Source organism: Neomonachus schauinslandi, chromosome 4 (genome assembly GCF_002201575.2).
Source record: "Neomonachus schauinslandi chromosome 4, ASM220157v2, whole genome shotgun sequence".
In the NCBI taxonomy this organism is placed as follows: Eukaryota; Metazoa; Chordata; class Mammalia; order Carnivora; family Phocidae; genus Neomonachus; species Neomonachus schauinslandi.
The window spans coordinates 123,572,238-123,584,642 of NC_058406.1; the positions used below are offsets into that span (position 1 = coordinate 123,572,238).

At 39.1% G+C, this 12,405-nt stretch overlaps 1 protein-coding gene across 1 annotated transcript in view; it reads left to right on the forward strand.

Annotated features, from left to right (window-relative positions):
* The first annotated feature begins 1,566 nt into the window (after positions 1-1,566).
* CSPP1 (centrosome and spindle pole associated protein 1) overlaps positions 1,567-12,405 on the forward strand; it is a 167,346-nt gene continuing 156,507 nt past the window's right edge. Inside the window, exons 1-2 of the mRNA XM_044914639.1 lie at positions 1,567-1,647; positions 9,179-9,287. Of these exons, the coding sequence (XP_044770574.1) occupies positions 9,189-9,287 (99 nt within the window). The 5' untranslated portion in view covers positions 1,567-1,647; positions 9,179-9,188. The remainder of the gene's footprint in view (positions 1,648-9,178; positions 9,288-12,405) is intronic.

Genomic DNA, 12,405 nt, shown 5'->3' on the forward strand with positions numbered 1-12,405 from the left:
GACGCAGGTTGAGACGAAGATAAACATGGTATCCTAGTTTACTTCCAGATGAGTCACTGCACATGCGTAAAATTCTGTGGCCTCTTGGTTTGGCACTACGCTTCTCTAGAGGGGAGTTTTCTGACATTCCAAGGAAGCTGTGGAAACTCGTGGGAGGCTACGATCGTGTCTTTTGTCGTGTTTGTAAAAATTAATATCTATATGAACTAGTTAGTGTTGCGAAATGACCAGTACCCGATTCTTACAATTAGTTTACGGTTTAATCTTCAGCATAATATGAGCTATTAGTGTTCTGAAATGACCAGTACCCAATTCTTACAATTAGTTTACGGTTTAATCTTCAGCATAGCTCTGTGAAACCTCTTCCTGTCCCCGAGGCCAAATTAATCTCAGCAATTTTTCTACCAACAGTTAGTGCAATGCTTAATTATTTCACTTACTTGCTTGTTTTATTGCTTCCCCTCCATTCCCCAGCTAGATTCTAAGCTCCAAAACCTAGGAACCAGTTCTGTGTTCCTTGTTTTATCCCTAACCCCTAACATAGATGTTCAATAACTTTTTTTTTTTTTGCCTGGAGTCGAGGAAGAAGGGGAAGAATAGCATCACAGCTCACCTCTCCAATTTCATCTTTAATCACCCCTAAACTTTGGATATGTGGTCAGCATTGCCTAAATACCCTCCGCTGGTGGTTGTGTTGTCTTGTTTTGGCCTGGGAGCTCAAATTAATCTTTAAAAACACAGCTCAGTGATCTCTACCATGAAATCTTTCTTGACTTCCTCCGCTCTCCAGGAATGATTCCTTTCAGGTGTCTCCAAACGTCTGTAGGTGGTTCTATAACTGTTACATTAATAATGTATTTGTTTACTGGGAATTTTTTCTTTCCACTGTAATCTTTAGAGTTCAGGACACTGCTCTGAGTTGTGTCCTCCACTTCTAGTACGGTGTGTGGCAAATAGTTAAAATAAAAACATTAGAATGATCGAATCCACACCCCTGCCTGCAGTTTTGACATTAACTTCGGTTTGAAGAAAATTTTTTAAAACCCTCTTACAAAGTAATTTAGGATAAAGGATTCTTAGTTCCACTCTCTTGGGAAGCTAGAGATCTCTTTTCTAGTGGTGGCACATGGCCACTAAGTATTGGAGTGAACCGAATATGTTGAAATTAGTAGTAAAAACCCAGGACAGAATGTTGACCAGACTTCTAGGAGAGGAGAAATACACAGGAGAGGTATGCCAACACTTTTTCTCTCACTGCCATCCCTACCCTTTTTTCTCTCCATGCCGGCTGGGGCTTGGAAGGTTTCGAGGGGCTAGAATCGATTTAGCTTGGGAATTACTTCCCATGGTTTAACCACAAACCAGGTGGCCGAGTATCCACCTACGTGTAGGCGAGCCTGCTTTGCGGCCTCCGGGGCGACAGGGGGCGTCCCGACCACGCAACCTTACCCCCGCGGCCGTCGTGGGGGCGGGGCCGCGTTCGTCCGCTGGGGAAGGGCGGGCGGAGGGCTCGGCTTAAGAGGCGGAGCGGGGCCGGTCGGCTTGTCACAGTGTTCCGGTGCTGGGCGGCCGTCGCCACTTCTTTGGCCCGCGAAGTTCTTCTCTTGGGCGCTGTGCGTCTTCCCCAACGCAAGCCCGCTCTCTTGAGTAAGCGTTAGTCCACCACTGGTGGGAAGCGGGCCTGGCGGGGTGTGGTCGTGGGGAGGTGGTGTCCCAGGGTTGGGTTCGCGGCCCCGGGGCAGGGGCGGGGGCTCCCTGGGTGTGGAGGTCTCACGGCGGCCACGCTGGCCGCGGAGCGGGACTTACGGGGTTGCGAGGGCGGGGGTTCTCTGCCGGGTGAGGTCTCTCGGACGCCGGGCTAGGGGCGGTGCCCAAGTTACAGGATTGAGGTCGGGGTCTCGGGGCTTCAGGGCTGGGGGCGGTATCCGAGGTACAGGATCCTGGTCCGGGCCTCGCAGCAGTTCGGCCGGGGGCGGTGCCTGGTTCCCGGGAACGAGGGTTCCAGGGGTCTCGCCGCTGCATGGTGGCTCGGGGGCGGTGCCCCGGTTACGCGGTCTGGACTTTGGGGCCCCGGCAGCCACAGCCGCCTTGGGTGCTGTGGAGACCCGGTTGCCTGACGACGCGTTGACGCTTCCTAACGGGGCCGCCACCCACAGCTCTGCCGCGTGCCTTCCCTCCCCAACAACCCGCTCTCTGCTGCTGGGCTAAGCCTCCTGGAGCAGTTTTCCTTTGCTTGGTGCTGGCTAACGGTTAACGTTTATTGCGTGTGCGCTCGGCGCGGTTCTGAGCGCTTTGCTTTGGAAGTGAAATTTATTTAATCACCACAGCCCTGTGAAGTTGGTGCTGTATTATACCCTGTTTTCCTTGAGCTCGAATCTCTCCTAATTGCCTTCCTGTTAGGATTGTTAACTGGGATTGGGATCCAATTTTCAGTAAATGTTAGCAGTGGGACTCATTTCTTGAAGTTGGCTCTCAGATTTTAGGATTCAAAAGTTTACCTTCATTTCCGGGAAGCAAACCAACACTTAGTTTCCAAAGACCTCGGAAATGCCAAGAACATAATAGCAACCAATATAGGTTTGTAAAAAGCCATATATCCTCAGAGAGGTTCTGTTTTATATGAAAGAATGGCATGTCATGTTGACAAGAGGGAATCCCACGTAAACTAGTGGGATGCTGCTTTCTTTTCTGCATATTCTCACTAGGAAGACACGGACTCTGGTGGTTAAATAGCTGCTTAAAATCCTCCCCAGGGATGAAATTTTAGGTCTCCGTACAGATGACCTGAAACAGAGTGGGTGGTTTTAAATAGGATAAATTGAAACAGAATGGTTTCAGCACATTTTTACTCAAATGAAGTACTCAGATAAGTGTGATTTATTACAAACTTTGAGCCCATTTCAGATTATTCTTTTAACATTCTGACTTGCGTTCCCACTGCTATACTGAGTGTGAGGCAAAGGTGTTTGAGCAAGTGTTCTGGCAATTTTGCATGACCCAATGACCATCTAATTTATGCTAGTGTTATTCATCACCATTAATGATGTAAGCTGCTAAAGGACTTATCAGACTTTTATGTATTCACTCTATCTGTACCCTAACCCTCAACCTTCCTCTCTCCTCCCAGTTACTTGTTAACAACATTTAGAGGGATTTGTTCAAATTTGGGTGTGCCCATGGAAGCACAGTGATGATGTGGATGTCATCTGCCAGGAAAAAAAGATTAAGTACCTTTCATTTGGTGGAAAGATCTCTGGAAGGATGGGAAATGAGAGACATTGTTCTGGTTCACCTCCTCCCTTCTCTTATAAGACTCTTTCAAAGGCTCCTCCCTGCATGCCATGGACATATGTTATCACTCTCTGCTATTCTGTCTTCAGCCCTGTTCTCCCACTCTAGGGTCTCTTTTTTCAAAGCAACCTTTTCTCCTACAGATGTAATGATCATTTAAAAAACCTACTAAACCTTCCCCCCAACCCCCACTCCTGTCGTGCACTCTATTCTGAATTCCAGACATACTCAAATTGTTTCCTTCATATTGCTGCTGGATCCTTTTTGGGTATTTCACATCAGTCCCTAACCCCAAGTTTGGCCAGATGTAGCCATGTGAAAAATAAACCCAACTAGTTGAACCACAGTAGTGTTCCTGGTGGTCTTTGGAGGGCATTGTCAAGAGAAAGCTTTTTAGTATCTTTGACTCTTCGATTTAAAGATACTACAGTCTAATCAGATAGTAGAACAAAATTAGAAATGATTAAATGCATATTTATATCTAATAAATCTGATATTTTAGTTATGGCATAATATACATACTACCATTGTTTAAAAATATTACTATGGTTATATAAAATCAGTTTTAGAATTTATAATGGATGTTAAAGTGTTAGATTAAAGGGGAGCACCTGGGTGACTCGGTTAAACGTCAGACTCTTGATCTCAGCTCAAGTCTTAATCTCAGGGTCATGAGTTTGAGCCCCATGTTGGGCTCCATGCTGGGTGTGGAGCCTACTTTAAAAAAAGAAAAGAAAAAAGTTACACTAAAGGGAAATTTAAGTATCTATAAATTCAAGAGAGATCTTCCAAAATTTGTTTAATTAAATGAACATGTTAATTTAATAATTGTTAACAGTATTTTGTGGAGACCTTAGAGTGAGAGGCTTGTTACTTTTTGTTTTTTAGGTAATGACATTTCTGCTTAAATTCTGTACAAAATTCTGTTTCAAATATGTATTATCCCATCATTATTTTTTATTTCTATTAGACATAAAATATTTAGGGAAATTAGGGGATTTTAAGAAGTGATTTTTTTTTTTTTTACATGAAAACTACTGTATGCTGTTGAGCTGTCTTGAATTTTTACTAGGAAAAATCTTTTGTCACAATTAGCAAATTAAAAATGGCTTAACTATGTTAACTTTTGTTGGTTTGGAATATATTTTGTTAAAGCCCTATTTTAAAATCAGTATTCTTTTTAGAAGTAAATAATAGAATGAAGTTCACATTATGTATTATTTAATTGATATAAATTTCAACTTTTTTTTTTTTTTTTACAAGATTTTATTTGTTTATTTGACAGAGAGAGAGAGAGAGCACGAGCAGGGGGAGTGCCAGACAGAGGGAAAGGGAGAAGCAGGCTCCCCGCCGAGCAGGGAGCTTGATGTGGGCTCCATCCCAGGATCCTGGGATCATGACCAGAGCCAAAGGCAGACACTTAACCCACAGAGCCACCTAGGTGCCCCTCAACATTTTTTTTAGAGGTTTTATTTATTTGACAGAGAAAAAGAGAAAGGGGGGAGAGAGGGAAGTAGGGGGAGAGTATGCATAAGGAGAGGGAGCAGCAGAGGGAGAGGAAGAAGCAGGCTGTCCGCTGAGCAGGGAGCTCAATGCAGGGCTCTCCATCCCAGGACCCTGGGATCATGACTTGAGCTGAAGGCAGACGCTTAACCGACTGAGTCACCCAGACGCCCCAGCATTTTTTTTTTTTTTTTAGGTAAAGCTTACTTTTCTATATTTTTACAAGTTATTGTCCCACACGTATTAAATTCTGTGGATGCTTTTTTTTTTCTTTAACTCGCTTGCATTTGAAATTGTTGACTGGTTCTTTCGTGTATCTCTTCTTTTCCTCCACAAATTATGTTGACTGTGTCTTCTTTATATCCTTTTAAATATTCCTCTCTATTTTTTCCAGCTTCTTCTGTAACCCCCTCAGGTGAACATTGCCCAACATTTAGTTCTGGGTCATCTTTTTTTTCCCTTTCCTTGCTCATTTACCACGACTTAAACTATTATCTTTAACATAATCAACTCAAACATTTCTAATGTGGTCTTCTTCCTTGAATGTGTCTTGAATTTCTAAGTATCTGCTGGAAATTTCCATTAGCATATCTTACTAACTCCAACTTAACATATCTAAGCCAAACCTTTCCAGGCTAGCCAGCTTCTTGTAACTTATTCTTGTTCAGGATTCCATCCACATTTAGTTTCTTGGACTTAAAACCTTTGTCATCAGTGACTCCTTCTTTCTTGCCACACATCTAATTAGTCACTAAGTTTCATGTTTTTGAAAAAAAAAAATTAAAAAAAATTCCAAGTTCAATAAGGAAAGGATAGTTTAAAGAATGGTGTTAGAATAATTTTATATCCACATGGAAAAAAAATTAAACCTTGATGACTCTTGGCACCATTTGCAGAAATTAACTTGAAATGGATCATAGACTTAAATATAAAACTAGAAAACTAAAAGTGTAGAAGAAAGTATCAGCAATTTTGGGTTAGGCAAAAATTTCCTACATAGGACACAAAAAGCACAAATAATTGAAAATTGATGAAAAATGAATGAATTAGTGAATGAATTAATTGGACTTGATACAAATTAAAAAGTTTTGCTCTTTAGAAGACATCATCACACAGATGTTTACAGCAGCTTTATTCATAGTTGCTAAAATCTAGAAGCAACCAAAAATTTGGAGTACAAGAATGGATAAATATACTGTGGTGCATCCAGACAATATAATAATACTCAGTGCTAAAAAGAAATGAGCTACAAAGACAAAAAGACAGGGAGGAACCTTGGATGCATAGAAGTGAAAGAAGCCAATCTGAATAGGTTACATACTGTATGATTCCAACTGTTTGACTGTCTGGAATAGGCAAAACTATGGAGGCAGTAAAAAGATCAGTGGTTGTCAAGGTTCAGAGCAGAGGGAGGAATGAATAGGTGGAGCACAGAGGATTTGGGGGACAGTGAAGCTATTATGTATGAAACTGTAATAGTAGATACATGTTATTATAACTATGTTTGAACCATAGAATGTGTAACACCAAAAGTGAACCATAATGTAAACTATGAACTTTGGGTGATAATGATGTATTAATGTATGTTCATCACTAGTAACAAATGTACCACTTTGGTGGGGGATGTTGATAATAGGGGAGGCTATGCATGTGTGAGGGGTTGTATGGGAAATCTGTACCTTATGCTCAGTTGTGCTGCGAGCCTAAAATTGCTCTAAAAAATAGTCTTATTAAAGAAAGAAAACTTAAACCATACGCTAAGAGATAATATTTACAAAACATGTTAGATAAAGAACTGGTATCCAGTATATATAAAGACCTCTTACAATTAAATAATAAAACAATTTAATTTTAAAAATTGGCATAAGATATGAATAGACATTTTGCCAGTGGTTAAATTCATGGATATATGAATGGCAGATAAACACAGAAAAAGATGCTCAATGTTATAGTCTTCAAAGAAACGCAAATTAAAACCACAATCAGATGAACCACGAGAGACTATGGACTCTGAGAAACAAACTGAGGGTTCTAGAGGGGAGGGGGGTGGGGGAATGGGTTAGCCTGGTGATGGGTATTAAAGAGGGCATGTTCTGCATGGAGCACTGGGTGTTATATGCAAACAATGAATCATGGAACACTACATCAAAACAAACAAACAAAAAAACCAGAAAAAAACCCACAATCAGATACTACTACATATCCAATGACTAAGGATCAAATGGAATGACTAACATCCAAAAGACTGAAAATACTCAGGGTTGGTCAGGATGCACTGCTGGTTGCAATGTAAAATGGTCCAGCTATGTTATACTTAGAGGAACAGTTTTGCAGTTCCTCAAAATGTTAAACGTGTTACATATGACTCAGTAATTCCACTCCTAGGTACATGTCTAACAGAACTCAAAGCATATGTCCATGCAAAAACCTGTGCACAAATGTTCATAGCAGCATTATTCATAAATAGCCCCCAAATAGAAACAATCCAAATGTCTAGTAATGGGTAAATAGGTAAACTGGTATTTCCATACAATGGAATACTGCTTAGCAATAAAAATACCCCCTACTTACTGATAGATGTAACTATAAGGATGAATCTCAAAAACATTTTTAAGTGAAAGAAGCCAGACTACATATTGTATGATCCAATTATATGAAATTTCTACATTAGTCAAAAACCATAGAGACAAAACAGGTTGGTGGTTGCCTGAGGAGGGGAGGGTGGGAGTAAGGACTGACTACAGAAAGGCACAGGGGAACTTCTTGGGGTCATAGAGCCATTAGAGAATGTGATTGTGGTGATAACTGTACAACTGTGAATTCACCAAAACTTAGGGAAATTGTTCAGTAAAGTGAGTAAATTTATGAATTTAAGAATTCCAGGCCTTACTGGAAAAAAAAAAGAATTCATGAGTCCATACTGATAATAAGCTGATAAATACATCGGAGGAAGGAAGGGCTCATAGAATAGAATAAGTGCCAACTGGTAAATAAATATGCAGGGAGTGGTAGAATTGGAAAATTAGAATTTTGTAGCCATCTTGATTGAAAGATTGCATCAGTTAAGAATCACCAGTTGTTGCTAAATCCAGGAAATTTTGAGTGGAAGAAGTGTTTGCATGGTCTAAATGTATCTCCCTATGGGCTGATTATTAGTTACAAGGGAAAGTCGTGCAGAAATCAGACAGCATGTAGACCAGGCAATCAAAAATAATAGCACTAATGAAGGGCAAAGGGACATGTGTGTTTCTAATTGTTGACACTTTGAAAGGACACATCACCATGTAAGTAGTATTTCACCTGAGAATGCATAAACTGAATTTAATTTATAAAGTTACAGTAGGCAAACCCCAAAGGGGGAAGTTCTGTTAGAAGTGTTGGTGTTAGGTGGGCCATATTGAAAAAGCAATGTTATGAAAAACAAAGGAAGGTTGTGGAAATTTTCCAGATTGAAGGAGGCTAAAGACGCATAAAAAAGAATTGCAACACTTGACCTGGACTGGGTCTTGAGCTGGAGGGAGAGAAAAATAAGCTGTAAAGGGCACTGTCAGGTCATTTGACAAAATTGGAACATGGACAGTAGATTAGATATAAAAATCAGTGTTGCTGAAGTTGATAATTATATTGAAGTCTGTAGGAACAATCTAATTCTTAATACACTCTTAAGTGTTTAGGGGTAAATGTATGTAATTCACCCTCTGAAAAATTTTAGATAAAATTTTTTTTTTTTAAAGATTTTATTTATTTATTTGACAGAGAGAGACACAGCAAGAGAGGGAACACAAGCAGGGGGAGGGGGAGAAGGAGAAGCAGGCTTCCCGCGGAGCGGGGAGCCCAATGTGGGGCTCGATCCCAGGACCCTGAGATCATGACCTGAGCCGAAGGCAGACGCTTAACGACTGAGCCACCCAGGCGCCCCTAGATAAAATTTTATGTGTAGAGAGAATGAACTTGTGTGCACAAAGAACAAAGCAAGTTGTGCAAAATCTTAATAGGAAATAGGTAAAGAATATATGGGTGTTCATTGTGCTGTTCTTATTGTAACTTTTTTTGTTTGAAATTACCTCCAAATGATTAAAGCACTTCTTTAAAAGTTTTTTTTTTTTTTTGACTTATGAATCAAAGTGTGTGTGTGTGTGAGAGAGAGAGAGATGATGATGGTAGTTGTGCATATTCTTTTTTATTTCTTTTCAGATATTTAATATATGTCATAGGTTTTGGGGGTGGGTTGGGAGAGAAGCAAGCAGGAATATTTTGGTCAAGCTTATTTGAATTTCTCAGTTTGGTAAGTGAAATTGAATACTAAATGTGGGTAAGCTTGCGTGTTGTTAATTATCCTAAAAATACTGTGGTATAGCTGTGCTGATGGAAGTTTGTTTTTTAGTATCTGCAAAATGGCTGATAATTTGGATGAGTTTATTGAAGAGCGAAAAGCCAAACTGGCCAAAGACAAAGCAGAACTGGAAAGTGATCCACCTTACATGGAAATGAAGGTAAAGTTAATAATTTTCTTTCAACATGTTTCATTAAAATTGTCTCTGAAGATTAGCTTTGTGTAAATGCAAAACATCCTCTTCAGTGAGTGAGAATCTTCTGTTTCATACTTTTCTCCGGGTGTCGTGTCCCTCAGAGTCTGAGAGCCTGATTCTGGACAAGATTGCATTGATTTTGAATGTAGTTTTTCTGTTGTGGTGTTTTGTATCTCAGTTTCTTCTCTTTTATTAGGGTTTATAATAATAATTGCTGTGCTTCATAATATGATTAGGAGACTACTTCTAGTACAAGGAGCTCTCAGAATATGATAGATATAAAATTACATGTTCTCATATTCTATGTATTCTAAGTGAAAAGTACAACTTCAATAAATTAGTGTCTTAAATTTTTTTTTTAAATTTACAAAAGTGATTTTATTGGAATAGTTTATTTTGGTATATTTGCTTTTCAGATTAGAATTTGTTCAAGTGTTTCTGAAAGCAATGTTTGAAAAAGCTTCCTTAAAGCTTTCCTAGTTTTGGTGAAAGAGTGATTAATCCATTTAGTAAATACTTATTGAGACTGCTAGGTACTATGTTAAGTTCTACTATAGCACTAATCTAGACAGATGGGGCACTTTCTCTCTTGAGCCCAATGTATTGATAATATATAGGATATAGATCAATCTTGTCTATCATATAGTCCATTTTAATCAGAGTCACCGTATATATTGGCTTGCCCAAGACAGTCCTGGTTTACCTATTGTCCAATGTTTCTTCTGGTTTAGCATTTGTCTTGGGCAAAGGTATGGGCATCTGGTTGACATGATAAATAATATGGTTACCCTCATTATGAGGGAATTTTACTTACATAGCTAACATTTATTGTGTGCTAATTATGGAAGAGGCTTAGTCTTTTATTTTATTCTATTTTTTTAATTCCAGTATAATTAACATACAGTGTTATATTAGTTTCTGGTGTATGATACAGTGATTCAGCAATTCTGTACATTACTCATTGCTCATCATTCTAAGTATACTCCTAATGCTCTTCACCCCCAGCCACCATCCCTCTGGCAACCACCAGTTTGTTCTCCAAATTTAAGGGCCTGTTTTTGATTGTCTTTTTTCTTTGTTTTGTTTCTTAAATTCCGCATATGAGTAAAATCTCATGGTATTTGTCTTTCTCTGATTGACTTATTTCCCTTAGTATAATACCCTCTGGATTCATCCATGTTGTTGCAACTGGTGAGAGTTCATTCTTTTTTATGGCTGAGCAATACTCCATTGTGTATATATGTATGTGTGTATGTGTGTATATCTATGGATAAATGCTTGGGTTGCTTCCATATCTTGCTGTTGTAAATAATACTGCAATAAACATAGGGTTGCACATATCTTTTTGAATTAATGTTTTCATTTTCCTTGGGTAAAATATCCAGTAGTGGAAATACTGGATCATACGGTAATTTTTTTTAAATTTTTTGAGGAATCTCCACCCTGATTTCCACAGTGGCTGCACCAGTCTTCATTCCCACCAAAAGTACATGAGGGTTCTTTTTTTTTTTTTAAAGATTTTATTTATTTATTTGACACAGAGAGAGAAAGCACAAGTAGGCAGAGAAGCAGGCAGAGAGAGAGAGAGAAGCAGGCTCTCCACCGAGCAGGGAGCCGGATGCGGGGCTCGATCCCAGGACCCGGGGATCATGACCCGAGCCGAAGGCAGCCACCCAACTGACTGAGCCACCCAGGCGCCCCGAGGGTTCTCTTTTCTCCATATCCTCACCAACACTTGTTTCTTGTGTTTTTGATTGTTGCCATTCTGACTGGTTAAGGTGATATCTCATTGTGGTTTTGATTTGTATTTCTCTAATGGTTAGTGATGGTGAACATCTTCTCATGTGTCTGTTGGCCATCTATAGGTCTTCTTTGGAAAAATGTGTATTCAGGTCCTTTACCCATTTTTAAATTGGGGTTTTGGTGGTGTATAAGTTCTTTGTATATTTTGGGTATTAACCTGTTATTGAATATATCATTTGCAAATATCTTTTCCCATTCGGTGGGTTGTTTTTTTTTGTTTTGTTGATGGTTTCCTTTGCTGGAGGAAGCTTTTTATTTTGATGTAGTCCCAATAGTTAAATTTTGCCAAAGGACACATACCTAGAAAAATCATGGTAAGGCCAGTGTCCAAGAGCTTATTGCTTATGTTTTCTTCTAGGAGTTTTATGGTTTCAGGCCTCACATTTAGGTCTTAATCTATTTTGAATTTATTTTTGTGTGTGGTGTAAGAAAGTAATCCAGTTTCATTCATTCGCATGTTGCTGTCTGGTTTCCCAACACCATTTGTTGAAGAGACCGTCTTTTTCCCACTGCATATTCTTGTCTCTGCTGTTGCAGATTAATTGACCATATATGCTTGAGTTTATTTCTGGGCTTTCTATTCTGTTCCATTGATCTATGTGTCTATTTTTGTACCACAACCATACTATTTCAATGACTACAGCTTTGTAGTATATCTTAAAATCTGGGATTGTGGTACTTCCAGTTTTTTGGTTCTTTTTTAAGATTGCTTTGGCTACTTGGGGTCTTTTGCGGTTCCATACAAATTTTACAATTATTCTGTTTATGTGAAAAATGCTATTGGTGTTTTGATAGAAATTGCATTAAATCTGTAGATTGCTTTGGGTAGTATGGACATTTTAACAATGTTCTTCTAATCCACGAGCATGGAATATCTTTCCATTTGGGCATCTTTTTGAATTTGTTGAGACTTAATTTGTTGCCTAATATGTCATCTATTCTGGAGAATGTTTCATGTACACTTGAAAAGATTGTGTATTCTGCTGATTTAATAAGATGGAATGTTTCTGAATGTATCTGTTAGATCCACCTGTTAAATGTGTCATTTGAAGCCACTGTTTCCTTGTTGATTTTCTGTTTGGATGATCTATTTATTGTTGTATGTGGGTGTTACAATCTCCTGTTTACTACTATTACTACCAATACTATCATTACTATCAATAGTAGTATTGATTGGTACTTCCTTTATGTTAGTTAATAGCTGCTTTATGTATTTGGGTGCTCCCACGTTGGGTACATAAATATTTACAATTGTAATGTCTCCTTGTTGAATTCTTCC